This window comes from Otolemur garnettii, unplaced genomic scaffold, assembly GCF_000181295.1.
Source record: "Otolemur garnettii isolate 467f Iridium unplaced genomic scaffold, OtoGar3 scaffold00053, whole genome shotgun sequence".
In the NCBI taxonomy this organism is placed as follows: Eukaryota; Metazoa; Chordata; class Mammalia; order Primates; family Galagidae; genus Otolemur; species Otolemur garnettii.
This window is the reverse complement of record NW_003852448.1, coordinates 7,741,459-7,762,330: the sequence shown is the minus strand read 5'-3', so window position 1 is coordinate 7,762,330 and position 20,872 is coordinate 7,741,459. Positions and strand designations below refer to the sequence as shown.

Sequence of the window (20,872 nt, the reverse complement as noted above, 5' to 3'; positions counted from 1 at the left end):
GGGGTGGCTTCCCTGCTCATGGGAGAAGGGAGATGGCTAGGAGGAGCACCAGGGATGGGAGCTGGAGAAAGTGGGAAGGAGAGACTGTACTAGACTTGTGGCCTGAGCAGCTCTGGAGTAGCTGCTGTGCTGTTTGTAAGGTGGGGAACCTGGAGGACAGCACTGGGGGGCAGAATGTAGAGGTTAGTGGCTGCCGCACAGAAGCTTGACTGGCTTGAGTGGACAACCGCCCAAACTTGTGAGGTGGATGCAGCCTGCAGCCTGCTAGCCAGGACGGTGGGACAGTGGGGCAGGCAACCTAAAGACTGTCGTGCCTCTTCTCCCATCCCCTGCCCCCCTCACTGCCTCCCCAGCTCAGGGCAGCCCAAGTGGCCGCCCAGGAGTCATCCTGCTAGCCCCCATTCCCGCACAGCCGGCTTCAGCACAGGGAGATGTTTTGCTGCCACCTTGTGGGCAGTAAGAACCTTAGAGGCCCTTGAGGGCTGGCTTTAGTCAAACCTGGAGCTGGAAGAAGCCAGAAGCCTTTCCCTGAGGAGCCAGTCACAAGCTTGGGCCTTCAGAAGAAAGCTAGTCCTTCCTGGTCTCTGAGAAGAAGGACAGCCTGTGGGTTGGGTGAGTTGCAGCTGGGCACAGCCTAAAACTTATCAATGGTTTGGCCAGCATGGCCAGCAAACACTTGGGTGGAAAATAGGTACAAGGGCCTGTAGGTTCTGGCTCCAGAGCTGCCCTTTCCTTATCCTCAGTCCAGCCCACTTTCTGGGCAGTGTCACAGAGCCACAAACCCACACAGCCCAGTGGGTTTTCCTTACCCAACCCCAGCCCCCTGGCTCCAGATACACTGTGCTCACATGTGCAGGGCAACTGAGGCCCAGGCCAGCTTCTGTGGCTATCCAGCTTGGCTGCCATCAGGCATAGCTAGGGAAGCTCTTTCTCCTGACTTCCAAGCCCTTAGAGCAGCAGGGGTGGTCTGGTGCTCATCTTTGGCACACATTGCCTCCATGGAAGCTGTGTTCACCCTGAACCAGAGTGCGCACTATGGGCAGCCTTGAATGATTTCATTGTTAGTCCCTGAAACTTCCATGGAGCCTCTAGCCCTAAGAGGAAAATTCAGTCTGGAGCTTCTGATGAACTTAAGAAACAGAAAACTGATGTGGGATCCCGTGTGGTCTATATGTCCCAGCTTGGGCCCGGCAAGTAATGGCTGCGTTGACAGCTGTATTGGCCACACATCTTTGATGCACAGTATTGTGAGAACAGAGACCTTGTCCCTGATCCAGGCTGATCCAGTGAGGAAAACTGGCACATGCTTGCAGCTGTCCTCTTCTCTGGGGCCTTAGGGTTGATGTTCTGAGATGTATATGTGAGCAGGTACCCTTCTCTGTCTAGTTTCTCTGGGTCAGGAAAAGTTTCTGGGTAAAAGGGGCAGGAAAGAGGATGCAGTTGGTGAGGAAAAGGAAGATTTTCTAGGTTTGGGAATTGACTCAAGCTGATTTCTGTAGGTGCAGTGGGACCTGGGAGCCTTTGTGTCCTCTAAGAATATCAGATGTTCTTTAGGGGACAGGGCATTGCTGCTTGCCTTCACTGAGACCTGTGTTATGTATGTGTCTGTCTGTCTGTATGCACAGTGTAGATAGAGCTGGGGCCTTCTCCCTTTCTCTTCCATCCTTTTCTCCCACTGAGAGCCAGCTGAGTTCTGGAGCATCCCATCCCCATGTTGGGCACCTTGTCCCCTGTCCCCCACTCAGCATCCACAGAACAACATCTATAGCTGCTGTTCTGTGCTTGCATTTTAATCGGTCTGTGATGGCCTTACTCTACTGACGAAGGGCCATTCCCTACATGTGTGAGGGGACAGATACATAGAGAAGTTAAGGCAAAAAGATCTATACCTCCAGGACGTAGGCAAATGTGAGTCAGAATTCTTGGGTGTGTTCTTGTCTCCATGTCTGCCTGTGGATCCTGGGAAGGGCTCTACTGCTGAACCATCTATTATTGGGGAAGGGGAGGGAGGGTCTATTACATACATCCTGGAGAGGAAGTAGCCATCTTCCCCATTGTTAATAACTAGTTCCATGAAAATACAGAATCACTCCAGGGCCTTTCCAGGTCTGGGAGATCCAGCCCAGGACTTGGGAGTTTCCCATGCTCGTTTCTGCAGGGAGCCTAGGAAGGAGAGGCCCTGCCTGCCTTAGGCATTCCCCCAGCCCCACAGGAATGTGCCACTTTTATCTCCTCCTTGGCTCTGACCAGGACCAAGGAATTCTGACACTGACACAGAAATGCTGGGAGTTGGGCTAGACTGGGAAGGGAGGAAACCTGGGAGTATTATCTCTCTGAAGGAAACAAACCGGAGCCCCTCTCCCTCGCCACTCACTGCCTAAACTGGTTACTCCTGGTCTGTGGGAGGTACTGAGGAAGCTCTGGTGATTTCTTACTTTGTGGAGTATGGTAAACACTGGCCAGGCTGGCCTCTGGAGAGGACTGATGATTACAATGTAGCCTAAGTCACAGCAAGGGAAGTCCTTGCTCCCCCTCCCATGCATTCTGGATGAGCCCTGCCACCCACACTCACCAGACCTGGGAGAGGAGTGTTTTCATTTACTGAAAGCGTCAGGCTCCAGCCAGAACTGCAGTCTACCACTCCTGGGCCATCATCTGGAAGAGAGGTGACACCTACCAATAACTTGGAACCACAGACTTCAGGACCAGAACCCTGATCTGGGTACAATTATCTTTTGACTTTCTGCTCCTGTTAGGCAGGATACTTAACCCAATTCAAAGTGATGGGTATTTTCTGGACTTTACAGTCTCTAAGGACAGCCCCAGTCATCAGCAGAAGCTGCCTTAGCATCCAGCGAATCTAAACCTCAGAACATCTCATTCAACTCCTTATTTTACAGATGAGACTGGGGCCCAGAGAAGGCATAAGACTCGCCTCCTGACTCCCAATTTAGGCTTTTAATAATTCTGGTCCTCCGTGTTGTTGGCCCTTTTTCCTTTGGAGGAGAAAGTGGCCCACTTTTCTCCAAAATGGGCCCTAGCGTGTGGTGTACTCAGGACTGTTATTTACTTGGCCTGCTCTTAATGACAGCTCTTCGCTTACCTGCCCAGTCCTAGGAGGAGCCCTGGGCTGGAATTTCCTGTTTTCTGAGGGCTCCCAGGGGCTGCCCCAGCAGGTCGGCTCCCCTGCGCCACCGTTCCCGGGTGTTCCAGGCCAGACTTGCCGCCTCTCCTGGCGGGGTTGGCGCCCGTCCTCTCCAGGTCTGGGCTTGCCGGCTTCGAGGTGGAGGAGTTGAGGGAGTCGGTCAGCCAACTCCAGGAGCCCGGAGGCCGGAGGTCCCTGCGCCCCGGCCGCGGCCCCGGCGCGGGCCCAGCCCCGCGACCCTCGCCATGGGCCAGGCCCTTGACCCCAGGCCCTGAGCATGGAGCGGGGCTGGCCGCAGGTGGACAGCTGCAGCGGGGAGCGGCCCGCCGCCTGCCGCCGCGCCCTCAGCGTCTGCGACTCGCTGGACCTGCACGGCGCCCCCGCTGGTCGCGCTGCCGCCGCCCTGCAGGCCGCCCTGTGCGCCGCGCGGGAGCAGCCGGCGCGGCCGCGGAGCGTATGCTCGGGTGGCCCCGGGCCGCCGCCTGCCGGCGCCCGTGGCCTGCTGCTCGGCCTCCTTCGCCCACGCCTCCGCCGCCGGGACCTGGCGTCGTCGGGGCAGTTTGGTTCGCCGGCGCCCAGCCCCGTGCCGACCCGGCACAGCCGTAGCCGAGGGGACCTGGCGCCGCGGCCGCGGCCCACTAGCATGACGTTCCTGGAGGTGAACCGCCTGGAGCTAGAGGCGGCCGAGGCGCCAGGCGCGGGCGCGGGCGCGGGACTGGGCCGTGCGGGCAGCGCGGGCTTTCTGCGCGGCGCGTCGCTGTGGAGCAGCCAGCGCTGGCAGGTGTTTCGCGGCGGCGGCGGCGGGCGCGCTGCCGAGGGTCCTCGGCGCGGCCTGTCTGCGCTCAAGAAGAGCTTCAGCTTTCGCCTGCGCCGCGGCCAGGAGATCCGGCGCTCCGAGTCGGGGTTGCTGGCTCGGCCGCCCCGCGCGCGCACGCGTAGCGACGGCGACGCCAGCTCTCTGGGCGCCTTCCCCAGTCGCCGCGACCTGCTGGGCGCTGAGGCTCCACGCGCTGCGCCGGAGCCAGGCCGCCCCCGCGCCGCCGCCGGCCTCTGGAGGCTGCTCACCAGCCGCTTCCGCCGGAGGGAGCCCGAGCCCGAGCCCGAGTCCTCCGCGCCGCTGTGGAGCCGCCGGGCAGCCGCGGCCCCTGGGCTCCTGGACGCGCCGAGCGGTAAGGGGGATGGCAGTGAGCACCCAGGATTTGTATGCGAATCAGTAGGGCACCTACCTGCTTGATACAGCGCGGCGTCGGCAGAGGCTAGTTGGGCCTGGCCCAAGTGCAAGCAGCACCCAGTGTCTGTGTCACTGGCAGTGTCTGGAACAGGTGGCAGTGGCAAAGAATTGCAGGGCAGTGCAGGTGATAGCATTGACCATAGCATCCTTGACTAGGAGGGCCCAGGTTTGGAACTGCCCCTCCTCCTGTTTGGCATATGCAGAATTTTGGTCTAGGAGAGGAGGCAGACTTACCACTGTCGCAGGGTTCTAACCAGCCTGAGCCGTTTCTAGTTCCCAGGCTGATTTTGAGCTCTTCCCTCTAGCTGCCTCTGCGGGGGGGGGGGGTTTAGGGACTGCTTTCGGACCTGGTCTTTGAGACAACCTCGAGGAGCCCAGGAGGGGACACCAGTGCTGCCCAGCTGGAGAGGCTGGACCCAGGCCTGGGCCACCCAGAGCTGGCCCAAGGTTATGTGTGGGAACCTGGAGGTCAAAGGCTGGCTGTGGAAGGGCTTGGGTAGCCTGAGGCTTCCCTTTCAAGGGACACTGCCTCAGTCAAGCGCTGAGACTGGACTGAAGGGGAGGGAGCCCAGGAGGTGCGTCTCTAGGGGACAGAGGTGGCATCCTTCTCTCTTAAGGAGGAGCATAAGGAGGAGGGCCCAGGGCTGGACTGGGGTGGGGCAGATGTCTCCTGGTTCGACCTGCCCCTGGCAGAACAGGACCAGGTGAGGCTCCTCCCTCTTCACCCTGGCTCAGGAATGCTGTGGGTGGCCCCACCCTGCCAAGGGTGAGCTGTTCTTACTTGCAGGAGTCTGGCCTGCCCCCCTGGCAGGTGCCCAGCCCTTGAGGCAGGTCTGGGACCTGCTGGAGTGGCCTCTAACCTGGGTCTGGTACCTGGGCCCCAGGGCACCAGGCTGGATATGGGGTGCTCACCTGCTGGGGTGGGAGAAGGAGGGATGCAGGTCCCCATTTAGGTGGATTGAGTGCTCAGCCCTCAGGGTCCTGTCCTGAAGGATGTTCTTACTCTGGACATCCTTGGAAAGAACTTTCCAGTGTTTTCTGGGGAACTAGGGGTGAGGGTTGGAGTTTCCTTGAGGAAGGTGCTGTCCTCTCACTGTGGCCTAGAGAGGGGCATCCTCGGTGACACTGGTAGCAGTGGTTAGGACAGGTGTGTATTCCACCTTGGTCCTGATGGGGCGGCTCTATCTCCCACAGACTCGTTTGTGAACAGCCAGGAGTGGACACTGAGCCGCTCAGTGCCAGAACTTAAAGTGGTGAGTGAGGCCGTGGAGGGTGCGGGTGGGCAAGGCTGGGAGCCGGGCCTGGGCCTTGGTTTTCCCATGAACTCCCCCTTCTCCTCTCAGCGTGTCTTTCCTAGTCCCTCTCTCCTGCCCCTTCAGCTTTGGCCTTTCTCCTTCTTGCTTTTTTTTTTTTCCCGCCTTCTCTGCCCAGTCTTCTCCATCCTCCCCGCTGACTGCCACTCACCACCTCTTCTCCTGCAGGGCATAGTGGGGAACCTGTCTAGTGGGAAGTCAGCCTTGGTGCACCGCTATCTGACGGGGACCTATGTCCAGGAGGAGTCCCCTGAAGGTGAGGGTCATAGGTCCAGCCGGGGCTTAGGGGCTGGCTTTTTGCTTCCTGCCCCTCCATGGGGTCAGGGTAGAGGCCTCCAGCCCCCATCCTTCTCTGTATAGATTCCTTCTCTGCTTGGCCTCCTTGGGCTCTTCTCATTTTGGTGCTGACTATACGCTCTGTCCTAGGGGGGCGGTTTAAGAAGGAGATTGTGGTGGATGGCCAGAGCTACCTGCTGCTGATCCGAGATGAAGGAGGCCCTCCTGAGCTCCAGGTGATGCTCCTGCCCCATGGCCCTGGGCCCACTCCTGTGCCTGGAGCCCTTTCTCAAGCCGAGGACTGGGTCTGGGCAAGGTGGCGTGTCTAGGGAAAGGGGTCCACCTGCTTGGTGTGGGAGTCTGCTGAGGCCCACCTGTGTTCTCAAGCTAATTCTGCTTGGTCTCCCCTAGTTTGCTGCCTGGGTGGATGCAGTGGTGTTTGTGTTCAGCCTGGAGGATGAAATCAGCTTCCAGACGGTGTACAACTACTTCCTGCGGCTCTGCAGCTTCCGCAATGCCAGCGAGGTGCCCATGGTGCTAGTGGGCACGCAGGGTGAGGCTGGGCCCTGCAGGAGCAGCAGGGGGCGGGAGTCCCCACCAGGGTGCACAGTGGGGGTTTCCAGGTATGAGAAAGCCCCAAGCCCCCATTCTTTTCCTGGTGCTGATGAGATCACAGCCCCTCTTGCCTTGCTGGTAACTGGAGGCCTGGTCCTTGCTCTTCCCCAGCTGAGTCTTGCAGGTCGCGTGACTTTTGTGTCCACGTTTTTTGAGATGAATAAGCATAGACTCAGAGACTAAGGGGTTGCTCGTTCGTACTCATGGAAGCATGTCAGGGTTGGAATGAGGCCCAGACACCTGTGTTCTCAGGGTTGTGTCCCACTCATGGGCCCTTTGTCTATCTACCCTGGGGCCAAAGGACCCCCTCCCTCCACTGCCCCAGCTGCTCAGAAAGGTGAGTGAATCCCACCCTTCTGCCTCCAACAGACGCCATCAGTGCTGCCAACCCCCGGGTCATTGATGACAGCAGGGCCCGCAAGCTCTCCACAGACTTGAAGCGCTGCACCTACTACGAGACGTGTGCCACCTATGGGCTCAATGTGGAGCGCGTCTTCCAAGACGGTAACTTGGGCGCTGGGTGGGAGATGCTGGTGGGCCAGGGCCCCAGAGGGGCTATAGGAAGACGCCCAGCAGGCAGGGTGGTATGTTTTGGGGGGAGGCACTAAGCTGGGCTTTTCCTTCTCCCTAGTGGGTCTAATTGACTCTGCTGTCCCCTGCAGTGGCCCAGAAGGTAGTGGCCTTGCGGAAGAAGCAGCAGCTGGCCATCGGGCCCTGCAAGTCACTGCCAAACTCGCCCAGCCACTCGGCAGTGTCTGCCGCCTCCATCCCGGCCGTGCATATCAACCAGGTGTGGTCAGCTACCCATCCTACTGTCCTCATCTTGCCTATGTGTATCCTACCACCTCTGCTGCTGCCTCCTCACACCTGCCTGCTTCCCTCTGGCCTTCCAGCCTTGCACATGGTTTGAAAACATTGGCTGGAATTCCACTTAGCCTGCATGATAGCCTTGGCCTCAACTGCCCTGTGGTGCTTCCCTTTCCTGCTATGGCTTCCTGCTCTCCACCATTCTCACCCCAACCACTTGAGCAGAGGTGACACAGATGTTCACTGTTGTTAACCCTGTCAGCGTTGTCTCAGGCTGCTTTCCATTGAAACCATGCCCAGTGGGCACAGGGAGGAGAGAAAGTTCCTTTGGCCCTGCTCTGCACTGGTCCTGAGAGAGCATAGGAAGTATATGGTAGGCCTGAGCCCCTCACCTCTTGCAGGTGGTGCCTTCTCCTCTCTCCCACAGCCTGCAGTGCTGTCCTCCATGGGACCGGAAGCAGCAGCTGACCGCCTCATGCCCCCTAAGGACAGGATCTGTGTGCAGTCCTCTGGGAATGTGTGTTTTAGGAGGGCAGCTCTTGTCCTAAGAGGATGAATGGTTCTGGGTGCCATGTAGCATTTCAGGGCTGGCGGGTGGGGATAGTGGCAGCTTCTGAGCCAGGTTCTGCTAGTGTGCCCCCCATAATGTGACTGGGACACCTGTCTACACCTAGGCCTACTGCCAGATTAGTTTATGGCCCTTGGCATTTGCTCCATTGCTTGGTCACATAGTGGCATTCCCACCCTGCTGCTGACAGCCCTGGGCCATCCATAGATGGAGTGGTCACACCAGTGGCCACTGTGCCTTCTCCCAGTGGCCCATCATCTTTTCAAGGCCTTCCTGGATGCAGCCAGCTTTCTGATGAGAGCCTGTTGCTTTATAGAGACCCTCCCCTTTAGGTCTTACAAAAAGGTGGCAGCATCCCACATAGGCAAAGGAGGAGCATTGTCAGGTCTTTCTTCATTGAGCAGCCAAGTCCTGCGCCGACAGAGTTCAGGGTTGGTGGCCCTGTCTCATGGGCATGGGTTGTGAGAGGCAGTAGTCTGGGTAGTGTGCCTCTTTTGTGCTGGTGAGGGTACAGGGCAGATGACCCACAGGGTCATCTTTGGTGAGGGCAGTGGGGCTGAGGCCTCCTGGTTTTAGTGTATGTGTATGTGTCTGTGTTCAGTGTTTTTAGTGTATGTGTTTCCTGCACAGACACTGCCAGCTCTGTCTCCATCCTGTGATGGCTTTTGTCTTTCTCCTCCTTTCCCTCCTTTGTTCCTCATCTGCAGCTTACTCTGACTGGTGGTCTGAGCTCTGTTCTGCTCTGTCTCAGCTGTCCCAAAACCCTCCTCCCAACACACACATGCTAAAAACAAATCTCAGCCTCCCCCAGCACCCTGAGCCCAATCTGGAGCCCCAGCACCCACCTCTTGGCCTCCTGCACCCCTGACATATGCTACTGACTTTAGGGCTCATCTAGGGCCACCCGTTAGCTTCTTTGAGACCACCTGCCAGCCAGGTTTGCACAGTTCATTCACTTTCAGGCATTGTCACTGATGTCTGCCTGTTAGCCTGTGCCTCCTGATTTAGCTCCTTGTTTGGTGTAGAAGTACCCCTGCTGGGCCCCCAGGATAAAGGTGCCTAGTGGGGCATCCCTACCATGGTGACAGCTGGATTATGCTGGCCTCCAGGCTATGCTGCTTTCCCTATTACCACTTGTTGGAACTGGCAGTCCCTCTCCCAAATCCCTATAACCCATGCCCTGGTGTCCACCTGTAGAGCCGCCCTCAGCAGCCCTCTCTGTCCTTAGGCCACGAATGGCGGCAGCAGCGCCTTCAGCGACTACTCATCCTCAGTCCCCTCCACCCCAAGCATCAGCCAGCGGGAGCTGCGCATCGAGACCATCGCTGCCTCTTCCACCCCCACACCCATCCGCAAGCAGTCCAAGCGGCGCTCCAACATCTTCACGGTACGTGACCTGCCCTCCTCCCCGCCCCGCTGCCTTCATGGAACCAGCAGGGCGGAGCGCCTAGCTCCTGGCCAGGAGGGGCGTGGGCAGCCCCAGTCAGGAAGATGCCACCTGCAGCCTCTCTTGCACACACAGACACTCATGGCTTCCAGAGGCTCCTTACTGGTACCCCCTAGAATCTTCCAGACTCTGAGCCCACAAAGGGGCTCCCCATTGCCGCTCTCCTCATGTCCCCCATGGGCCTCCCCACCCTTGCTGCAGTCATCCACCCTCTGCAGCCTCCCTCTCTCCTACGCCCCTTAAGGTGTCTGTGTCAGCTTGACGGGATCTTTGGACTTATCTGGCCTAACTCCCCTGACCCCCTTTGATTCAACAGCTAATGAACCGGCGGCCAGAAGGCTGTTTGCCCAAGGCGACACAGAGGGTTAGCTGGCCGAGCTAGAGTCAGAGCCCAGGCCTCCCAGTCTGCCTTCCGGCTCTTTTTCCGTTACCCCACTGCCGAGGGGAAAACTCATGCTTTCCACCCACCGCTGTGATTGGTTTAACAAAGGCTTAGCCATCTTTTCCTGGGCTTCACCACGCTGCCTCGTTCCTCCCTCTCAGGTTTGTCCTGTCTCCTTGTGAGCTACTCACTTGACCCTCTCCACAAACCTCACACCCCATGCCGGGTCTGATGTGCCCTCCCTTCTGAGGGCCAGCCCCTCAGCCATAGGTCCTCTGCACCTACTGTCTCTCCACTCTCTGTTCTGATATATGATGCCCACTCAAACTCTAACCCTCCAGCTGGGCTGGGGCTGGACTTTTCCAGGCATCTTGGGCCAGACGAAGGTGGGTGAGCCGCCTGTGTGGATTGTCACCAAGCACCTGCCCTTTGCGTCACTCACTCCATGGGTCTCTTTCTGAGAGCAGGGCTTGGCTCTCAGCCTGGGCCTGAGTTCACCCAGCCAGGCCAGACTCTCAGGACCCTGCCTAGGCAAAGTCAGTGTGCCCAGGCTCTGCTCGTTCATTCTCGCCTCTCCCCCGCCCTGAGCCTGCCAGGTGTTCTCTCAGCCACCCATGCTGCCCAGCCCTGCTGCTACAGATAGCTACTGCTGTGCACAGCGCTTGCTCCCCGCTGACCTGCCCAGGCTCACGGCTTCGTATTTCTGTTCACGCCCCTTGGGACACACAGAGTCTTGGTGGCCACCTGCTTGTGCTCGTGCTTTTGCTGCCACCACTGCTGCTATGGAGTCTTTGGGTGCCTGTGCTCACGGTGACCACCGCAGTGCCCAGGCATCCTGCTCCCTGACATGTGCCTCAGTCATTTGCTGCCTCAGTTCCATTCTTAACCCTCCATCCCTGCTGGCTAGCTCTGCAGGGCTAGCTCCCCAGGGCACCCTGCCTCCCTCTCCACCAGCCTGCACCCAGCTCCATGGCCTCCTTGCCACGGTGCCTGTGCCCTGTCATCCTGTGCTCTCGCTGCCTGCCCGCCTGTGCTGCCTCCCTCATCATCCTTGCTCTGTGAGCTCACGGCACGACTCTCCCTGCAGGCCTTTCCATTCTCTCCATCTTCACAGTGGCACCTTATTTTTTCTTTCCATTGTTTCTGTGGTGACCTCACTTGCACCATCGTCCCCGAGGTGGCCTCAGGCATGTCCGTTTCTATGGGTGTTTATCTTGGGGCCTCCCTTCATCATTGCTGTCGGGGCCACGCCACTTCTCCTTCATCATCCTCCCTAGCAGTCACACCTGCTCCAGGGTGAGCCCTTGTGTCCTACCTGCTCTGATGACCCCCCCCACCAGACATGGTTGTGATGCTCCTGGTCTCCTCCGTCACTTCATGTACTCATTTTGTTGCCACTCTTGCCCCTGTTCCCATCTGTGTGGGGGAGGTGCCTCTCTGGGCCCCCTGGGGTCCTCTGGTGGTTGGGGGCCTCTTGGCTTAAAGCCTGGCTGGGGTGGGCTGCACCCCATTTCCCCCAACCAGCTCTTCTGTGTGGGGACCCGGTGGCAGCGGTCACATCTACCTTCCTCCTCCCTGGGCCGAAAGGACAGAGGGCTATGGCAGTCCGGGCTGTGGAGCTCAGGAGGGGACCAGGGGGTAGCTGCTGCCTATGGAGCTGCTGGGCAGCAATTCACTCTCCGGCCTCTTTGCCCAGTTAGTTCTCCCTGCTCCCTTTGGCTGTGCTTCCTCCCACACTGCAGTTGTGGCCCTTTGTCCCCTTGCTGTGCCCTTGGCTCCTGACAGCCTGGGAGAACAGGAGGGACAGGGCCTGGGCTGCTGAGTGGCAAACGTTCCCTACTGAGATGACTGCTGGGCCTGTGTAGGCCCAGCAGGTGCAGCCTCCGCCGCCTCTCCTCCTCCTCCTCCTCCTCCTTCTCCTCTTCATCCCGCTGCCGCCGCTCCCCAGGTGCCTGGGTCTCTGCCCTCACCAGTGCTGACCAACTTGTGCGGGGCTTAAGTATAACTTGCCAAAATCTTTATTCTTTCGATATTTGCAGATATGTGCCACTGTTTCCAACTTTTCATCAACAAAAAGGCCTTTCCAACTCCTTCCAAATTAGAAGACCAGGTGGTGACACACAGCACCTCTGGACATTCCCCCTGTGCGGGGCCGGAGGCGGGCCGGGCCCTGGGACTGCTCTCAGATGAGAAGCGGCCGCTGAGCTCCCCGCTCCAGAGACCCACGGGAACCTTTGTAACTAACCCCACCCCCAGGGAAGGCTAGGAACGCTGGAGCCCACGCTGGGGGCTACCGGGGGACCAGGCCCGGCTGGACGCTGCGCCAGGCTCGCTGCATGGAGAAGAAGGGAGCTCGGCCCCACACCCGGCGCTGGCCAGCGCGACGAGGCCCACAGGGGCTGGGGAGCCCAAGCCTGCCCAGCTCAGCTGCTCCTGGGGGGAGCTTTCCTGCCCCTCCCTCCTCTGCTCCTTCCTGCATGGACTTCTGCCGTTCCTGCTCCTGCTCCGGAAGCCGCCGCCGCCACCGCGCTTGCCTTGCCCCCTCTTTCTGGCCTCCCCCTATTTCCTAGGATCCGTATTCGGGTGGACTCTGCCCCAGGAGCTTGATAGGGCGCAGGGCCTCTTCTGGCCTCTCTCCTCTCTCTCTCCATCCACTGTGCCCCTCGGGCCACGCCGATGTGCTCGGCACCACGTGCCGTGTGGTGTCTATGCCGCCAACGGGCTCCCGGCCCGCTCACTTCTGGACTTTGCTCTCCCCGGTTGTCGTGCCCTGTGCTCCCAGCCAGCCCTCAGCCCCAGCGTCCACCTCTCCTCACCCCTCCCTTCTCTTAGGCCCCAGCCCCCTGGGCTGCGTGCTCCTCGCACCCTTGGTATCTTGTCCTTGCTCTTTTGTAAGGGGCGGGCCCAGCTCAGTGACCTGTGCTGCTCTGTATGGTGCCGTGTGTAAGAATAAACCCGTTGGAATACTCGTGGTCTCAGTTCCTTCCCATCCCGCCGCCCAGGCCTGGTCCACTGCTAGAGCTGCCCAGGAGGGAGGAAGGAGGGAGGGCTGGGAAGTCCAGGTGGGTAGTTCTCTCTGGCGGAGCCAGGGCTTCTTTAACATGACTCTTCTTTTCTCTTTCAGTCTCGAAAGGGCACTGACCTAGACCGGGAGAAGAAGGCTGCTGAAAGCAAGATGGACAGTATTGGGAGTGGCAGGGCAATCCCCATTAAACAGGTCAGCACTTTCCTTCCCTTGTGGTCCAAGAGCAGCTCAGAAAGAAGTCCAGGAGAGGCCAGTGTGGTTCTTCTGGGGCTTCTGTGGGGGAGTAAGAGACCAGGGCCTCTTCCCAAGCAGGGTCTTTTAACGAGGTACAGGTTCTCCTGGTAAGAAACCTGAGTGACTCACGCCTGTAATCCTAGCACTTGGGAGGCCGAAGTGGGTGGGATTGCCTGAGCTCAAAGGTTGGAGACCAGCCTGAGCCAGAGTGAGACTTTGTCTCTATAAAAATAGCCGAGCATTGAGGTGGGTGCCTGTAGTCCCAGCTACTTGGGAGGCTGAGGCAGTAGAATCACTTGAACCCAAGAGTTTGAGGTTGCTGTGAGCTATGAGGCCATGGCACTCTACTAAAGGGTTACAAAGTGAGACTCTTTGTTTCCAAAAGAAAAAAAAAAGAAACCAAGAGTCTGAGTCCCCTCCCTGGGCACCCTCTCTTGGGCTCACAGCCTGCTTGTACCCTCTTATTACCACATGGGGGCAGCAGAGAGCCACCTGCCACCCTCAGGAGCCCTCCTGGACCTGCTGGTTTTGAAATTCAACCTGGAGAGGATGACTGTGGTCTTCTGGCCTGAGGGAGAGTTAGCAGATGAATAACCTGAGTGTTCACCAAAGGGGATACTGAAGGGTACTCCTGCCCTAGGCTGATTGACACTGTTTTATCAACATGAGGATATAAGCTTCTATTCGTTTTTTAAAGAACCACCACCTAATCTCCCCTACTTTCTTTCTGAGTCGCTGCCTGGGAGCCCTGGGCCACCTGAAGCTTGGATTCTCCCAGAACCTCCCACTGTGGGTCCCTGTGCTGGAAAAGACACTGACTGCTGGAGGATGTCTTTGCTCAGAGCTGCTAGAATGGGCAGGAGTAAGAATGAGGGTGACTAGTGTGTGGTCAAGAGCCTGAGGAGCTAAGTACCCATGAGGATGGAGAGGGAGGAAGGGATCTGGTGGTTGGAGAGACCATGTACACAGTGGGTCATTTTGCCAGGTATTGACCACAGAGAAGACTGGCATGGCCAGAACACCAGGGCTTAGTTTGGCAGAGCCTGGGGTCAGGTTCAGTCCTCCTGGTTTGGGCCTTTTGGGACCCATGGGCAGTATGACCTCTTGGAGGGAGAAGACCAGTCATTGTGATCAGAATTTATAAGGATTTCTTTTTCTTTTTTTTTTTTTCTTTTTAAAAGAGATGAGGTTCTTGCTATGTTGCCCAGGTTGGTCTCAAACTCCTGGCCTCAAGTGATCCTCTTACTTCAGCATCTCTAATAGCTAGGATTATAGGAGCAAGTCATGGTGCCCAGCAAAGTTGGGGGGGTTTGACCCCAGTGAAGGTCCATTTAGAATGAAGAGCTGCAGGAAGTATTTGTGGGCCCCAGAGGGCAGGGTAGAGCACCATATGGAGATGTATGCCCTGCCTGCCTTTCCTACTTACCCCTCCCTTGAAGTATTTATTGCATTTATGTCTGGCAGAGATCACTCTGGGTGATCTTTGGCTGCCAGCTGGGTTAGCCTACTGAGAGTTAACTGGAAAAGGTTGAGAGTACAGAGTGACAGGAGCCAGAGGCCCACCCCTTCGTGTGTGTATGTGTGGTGTCTGTGTGCGATATCAGTCCCGGTACACACCTGTTGATCATGGGACCCTGTACCTCCTGGGCACTCCCTTTGTAAGGGGCCTCTTGGTAGGGATGCTTTTGTGTTTGGGGCAAAGGTTTTGTTTGTAGATCAGGAGACACGAGGGAGGGCAGGGGCTTTCCAAATGATGTGTGTAAACCATGTGTTTAATAAGTAAATGGGAACACTTTATTTGGGCCCCTCTGCACCCTGTCTGGTAGTTGTGATGGCTGGGGGCCACTTATTTGTTCCCTGAATCCCCTACATGTAGGGGAAAGGCAAGATGTAGAGTTGGGCAGGAAGCTGTGTGAACTCACACCTGCGGTTCTGGTCCAGCCTGGGAGTCAGCTAGGTTCCTTGGGTTCTACAATCCCTAAATCTCAGAGACTTTCAGTAGGAAGGTCTCCTGCTCCATGCAGCCCTTAGCGTACTACCGGCTGGGGGCAGGTGTTAGAGACCTGGGCTGCCGTTCTGGCCCTGTGCGATCTCAGCGGCAACCTTAAGGGTGTGCCTGCACCTTATCTTTCTGTGATGACCACCGACGCCGTGGGGTGGGGCCATTCCTGCAGCTGGCCCTCACGGACCTTCCTGCAGTTCGCCGTCCCGCCCCGCGAGATCTGCGGCTCCTCCCCTCCCGCCCTCTTGTCCCGTTCCTTCTCCCAGTTTCTGCTCCTTCCCCTCCCCCCAGCTCCTGCTGGGAGTGGAGATTGCATTTCAGTTGCCATTTGCATTCCCAATCAATCCGGACTCCGCAATTAAGTCGGCTGGCGGAGCTGGGAGGGAGGCGGCGGCGGGAACGGGTCCTCTGGGGGCTGTCGCCTCCGCACCGCTCCCATTCCGCCCCAGATTGCTTCCTGCTCCGCCGTGCGCAGCCGGCCGGCCAGGGAGGGGAGCGGGAACCCCTGTAGCTCCTCTCCCTCTCGGAACGCGAGATTGGAGAGGGAACTGGGAGAGGCGGGGTGGGCAGGTCTGTCGGTCGCTGGCTTTCTGCTGGCTTCCGGGCGAACCGGCAGGTTAGAGGTGAGCCGCGGCGGAGGGCGGGTGGGCGGCGGGTTGAGCCCACCCCCTCCAGCTAACGACCTTCTCTCCGCCAGCTTCTGAGCACTCACTCGCCCACGCCCCGGCTAGCTAACGCTGGTTGTGGACTCAACGTGCTTCCTCCCAAAGAGAGCCCTAGTGAAGGAAGGGGAGAATTCTAGACACTGCCTCCTAGCATCCTGGCTTCTGATCCCTTTCTCAGGGAGGAGGGAGGAGCTGGCTAGGTCTAAGTTTGAAAGATTATTGAGACCCTAAGTCCACCCTCCTGTTTGTCCCAGGAAATAGCCCAAAACAATAAATGATTTATTTAATGTTATGGGGCTCCCTAGTGGCAGAAAGATGAGGGCTGGGCCAAGGGCAGAAGGCGGACTAGAGGCCTCTGTGGGATCTCCTGTGGGAGGCTGGGGAGAGGGGAGTGGGCCATGCTCAGGGAAGGGAGGCAGTCACAGGTGAGCCTGGTGGAGTCTACACTCGAAACGTCTACCCCAGGCTGGACTCAGGACCCGGGACCAAGATGGCTACCTAGAGACTCCACCAGAGACATCCATCTGGGGCTTTGCCCAGGGGATGTGCTTGGGAGTTTGGTCCAAGACATCCACTCTGGGGCTCTAAGCACACCATTAAGTTACCCATGGTAGTTTTGCTTTGGTCTGTGTCCTGAGAGGGCTATGTCCTGGGAGGTAACTCCAGAGTCTGATGACCACTTGTCCTCAGGGGGTATTTGTCCTGGTGCCCTGGCTATAGACCAGGGTAAAGGAAGCAGCTGGACTGTTCACTGAGCTCTGAGCTGCACCTTGTCCTTGGCCAATGTGACATGGATGCCACACCCAGAGGCTGGTCACCAAAGCCCCAGAGGACTGGGCTCCTTCACAGACCATGAGGCAGGGTCCGATTGCCTTAGGGATGGATTTCCCAGCCCATCCCTCCTTCTAGTGCAGGTCCCATTAGCACTAGGTGTCTTCAAAAGCCCCTTTGAGGCTGATGGGGACTAGGTAGCAGGATGTGTCCTTAGATGGGCATGTACTTCAAGTCACATCTTGTGGAACCATACCTCCTGCAGTGGTTTTTGTCTTTGGTGGGAGCAGGAGGATAGAGGGAGGAAGGATGGAGGGTCAGCAAGGATGTGGTAAACTGGGGGACTGGAATCAAAGCTGTTTGGGTGGCTGGATATGACTACTCTGTCCTGCCCTGCCCCCCCACCCCCCATTATGGTAGGGAGAGATCAACCAGGAAACCCTTAATCACCTTTACCCTTCTCTGGTCCTGCTAGGGCTGGCCTTCTTTTTTTTTTTTTTTTTTTTGAGACAGAGCCTCAAGCTGTCCCCCTGGGTAGAGTGCCGTGGCATTATAGCTCACAGCAACCTCCAACTCCTGGGTTCAAGCGAGTCTCCTGCCTCTGCCTCCCAAGTAGCTGGGACCACAGGTGCCCGCCACAATGCCTGGCTATTTTTTGGTTGCAGCCGTCATTGTTGTCTGGTGGGTCCAGGCTGGATTTGAACCTGCCACCTTAGGTGTATGTGGCTGGCGCCTTCGCGGCTTGAGCCACAGGCGCCGAGCCTAGGGCTGGCCTTCTATTAGGAAGAACTTAAGAGGGAGAAGGTGCAGTTCCATCCAGCATTTACCTCCTACCCTTGGGCCTTGGGACCACAGGCTGAAGACAGAGAGACTGTTTTCTCACACCTGAATGTCTTCTTCCATTTCTTGTTCATTTGGGGGTTTTCTCTGGTCTTTGCCTCTGGGTGTGGGCAGAGCTCATCCTTTGAACCTGCATTGGGATGGGATACTTCCCCTTCTGCCCTCCCTACTTAGCCTCAGGTTTGTGGATCTGTGTCTCTCTTGCCCCTGTGAGATTTTTGTGTTGAAGTCCCCAGGGAGCACTGCCTCTTCTCAACTCTCCTAAGCTTTGGGATTTCGAGGTGGAGCCCACAGGTAGTGACACTAGTTCTGACTGTGGGACATGTTGCATCCTCGTTGACCTCTGCTCCCATTCCCAGCCATTTTTTTGTGCTACTCATTGTTTGGAGGGGGAGAGCCAGTGCGGCTAGGGGCTCCTTTCTAGGGTTAGCACTGAGGGGCAGGTTTCTCCCAGGAAGGAAGCAAAGGCCATGGTTGGGTACCATCTCATTTCATCTCTCTAGTGGGGTCTGTCTTCTGCTTTATCATCTTGGCAGTCACAGTCAGGGGGGCCCTTTCCTCATTTCTTCCAAAGGATATTTCCTGGCTATCTGCTGTGGCCCAAGTGCTGAGAGTTTATCAGTGAACAAAACACACAAACTCCTGTTCTCGCAGAGCTTTCTCTTGTCTTTACCCTTGTCTAACCTCCACATTTAGTGTCTCTCTGGCTTACACAGGAAATGTGGTTGCTGAGACAGAAGGCCAGGTCTTCCCACTGCCTACCTGGGGAGGTCTGGGGCATTCTTGGGACATTTAAGGGTTTTTATATCCTATTCTAGAGCTAGTGCAGGGGTGAAAGGCCAGGACAGTATTGAAGTCTCTGCTGTTGTTTCATCGCATCATGCTGGCCACACTCAATCTCTGCCCTGCTCCAGGTACTGGCCAGAGGAGTGGTCTGCACTACGTCCCGTGGGTGGTCAGGAAAACCCAACTTCTGTGGAAGGATTTGTCTAATGGGCTCTTCTAAGTTCAGCTATCAGTCCTTACAAGCCTCTCTGCTCAAAGTGGCTAAGGAGAAGAGGGATGCAGGAGGGTATTTCCTGAGGACATCATGGCCTTCCCAGGCCTTGTAACATGTGGGGCTGGCCCTGGTTTCTGATAGGATCTCTATTCTCAGGGGATCCTGCTGAAGCGGAGCGGCAAGTCCCTGAACAAGGAGTGGAAGAAGAAGTACGTGACCCTCTGTGACAATGGGCTGCTCACCTACCACCCTAGCCTGCACGTGAGTCCAGGAGGAGGAGCTGGGATCCTGAGGGAGGTTGTTGGAAGCAAACCTGAGTGCCATCAAATGGCTATTCCCTTAAGAAGGAACCTGGCTTTGGTGGTTTGGGATGTACACAGGACCCAGGCCCTACTGAGTGTTTTCACAGGAGCCCCACATGTAGCTTGAGCCTTTGGGGGAAGTTCACCCCCAGGGATGGTAACCCTGGCTGATGCTAGGCTGTACAACCAGGCTCTACACCCTATCCAGATGTTTAAAGAGCTGGATTCAACTCACTTAGGTGGAATTTCTGAAGTCAGGGGGTGCCAGTGTTACCAAAATCCATCTATATCTGGGCCATGCCAGCAGGGGAGCAGGAGGTGCCTGGGTCTGGGCTAGTGGGGCACAAGACTGCACTTAAGTGAGTGTTGTTGAGAATGGCTTGGGGCCTTGGACAGGTCCTTCTGGGAGAAGGAGAGTGAGGCTGCATGGCCTATGTCCCAGTAGGGGGAGGATGTTGCAGTGATTATAGAGTGGCCCCTATGGCAGCTCCCCCCACCCTTTCTTCCTCCTCCTCCCCTCACTGCGTGGCTCCAGCACACAGCTGTCACCAGAATCCATCTCTGTCACCACCCCACTGTGGGGCTAATGAGTTCTCCTGTGAAGCCCCTCAAGCACAGCACGTGGGCCAGCCCCACCCCCTGGCCCAGAGGCCCTGGGCCTGCCTTGGAGGGTTCCTAGCTTGCCTTTGAATCTGCACATGATGTCAAGGTGGCCTGACCCAAGAGGTGCTAGAGTCCACGTTTCCTGGCTATAACCCAGTCCTGAGAGCACTTCCCAGGAAGCCCAACAGAGAAAACACGCCAAGAGTCCTGGCATGGAAAGAGCCAGCCTGGAGGGTCTGTCTCCATCGAGCCACACCCTGGCCTGGCCCTCCAGGGTTTTCTCATTATCTGATTTCTTTTTTTTTTTTTTAGAGACAGAGTCTTATTTTGTCGCCCTAGGTAGACTGCCGTGGTGTCACAGCTCACAGCAACCTCCAGCTCTTGGGCTTAGGCTATTCTCTTGCTTCAGCCTCCCAAGTAGCTAGGACTACAGGTACCTGCCACAATGCCTAGGTGTTGTTGTTGTTGTTGCAGTTTGGCCAGGGGTGGGTTTGAACCCGCTACCCTTGGCATATGGGGCTAGTGCCCTACTCGCTGAGCCATAGGCGCCACCTCATTATCTGATTTCTTGGACACTGGCCCTTCCCCTTAGCTCAGGGGACAACATCAGTTAGAGGATATATCCTCCTAATGTCCCTTACTCTTCAGGGTAGGAACCTGATGCCAGGACACCAGTTTGCCATGGTCCTGGGGGCCTGGACAAGGGATCACATCCATTTAGCTCCTCAGTTCCCTCCTCACCCCAACTCCACCCTTCCCTCATACACAGACCTTGTCTTGCTACTAAGTCTTTATGAGATGACAAGGGCTGCTTAGGAAAGCACTGACAACAGAGACAAAAGCCATCTTAGGAAGGCAGAGGGCACTCTCTGGGTACAAGGCTTGGTTACTATGCAGTAGAACCCCACACCTAAGGGAACGGCTGGAAGAGCTGGCAAAAGAAAAGCAAGTAGATCGATGGTTTCCCAGCCAAAAGATTCCGAGAGGTGTCAAAGCCATTCACAGACAGGAAGTCCCAGGTAGGTGTGCTGAAGCCAAGACTATACTGGCACCTCCTCGTCCCAGCCTGTGGCACTCAACCCCATACACCAGGTGGGTCAGCACATGCTCTCAGCATCCATCCATCTTGAGAATGGGCCTGTTTGAAGCATCCCAGTTTCCCCACTTGTATAAGGGTGACCTTGCATTCTTACCTGCTTCTTTCTTCTTTTTGTGGCCCTGTCTGGATGCATGGTCTGTCCTCTTCTTGTTCTCACATCCCAGGTAGTGAACTAAGCCCAGGCTGAAGAAGAGGGATGGCAATGGGTCTTGGGACATGGAAGAAAGGGTTGGTGTAGGTGGAGCAGGGCCAGGTTTGGGTTTCAGTGTAGGAAAGGAAAAATAAAAGCTTGAAGGCAAGCTTTTACTTTCAGCTGGCTAGAAAACAGATGCTTAGTGGGTTTGGTGGCTTGTCAAAGTCACCCAGTCAGTGTTTAAACCAAGACTTGGTTGGACCCATGACTGACTCTGCTTTACCCAGATTTTTTCTGCACTTGCCCAAAGCACCTTCTTTAGGGGCCAGCTGGGAAAGTTAGTGAGGAGTCAGCAGCAGGGCCAACTGCCATCAGGCAAAAAGGACAGAGGGAGTCAGACTGTGAGCCTGGGGC

At 57.0% G+C, this 20,872-nt stretch overlaps 1 protein-coding gene across 5 annotated transcripts in view; it reads left to right on the top strand.

Annotated features, from left to right (window-relative positions):
• AGAP3 (ArfGAP with GTPase domain, ankyrin repeat and PH domain 3) overlaps positions 1 to 20,872 on the top strand; it is a 64,686-nt gene that overhangs the window by 29,597 nt on the left and 14,217 nt on the right. For 2 of the 5 annotated variants that reach the window (XM_012806520.1, XM_012806518.2), the window contains exons 2-10: positions 5,571 to 5,629; positions 5,858 to 5,945; positions 6,116 to 6,201; positions 6,377 to 6,518; positions 6,950 to 7,084; positions 7,243 to 7,370; positions 9,184 to 9,342; positions 12,909 to 13,001; positions 18,478 to 18,582. In XM_012806520.1, the coding sequence (XP_012661974.1) occupies positions 6,497 to 6,518; positions 6,950 to 7,084; positions 7,243 to 7,370; positions 9,184 to 9,342; positions 12,909 to 13,001; positions 18,478 to 18,582 (642 nt within the window). In that variant the 5' untranslated portion in view covers positions 5,571 to 5,629; positions 5,858 to 5,945; positions 6,116 to 6,201; positions 6,377 to 6,496. Of the gene's footprint in view, positions 1 to 3,329; positions 4,315 to 5,570; positions 5,630 to 5,857; positions 5,946 to 6,115; positions 6,202 to 6,376; positions 6,519 to 6,949; positions 7,085 to 7,242; positions 7,371 to 9,183; positions 9,343 to 9,794; positions 9,946 to 11,823; positions 12,753 to 12,908; positions 13,002 to 18,477; positions 18,583 to 20,872 lie in introns of those variants that run through there. The other 3 variants (XM_023514416.1, XM_023514415.1, XM_012806519.1) reach the window with 2 other exon arrangements.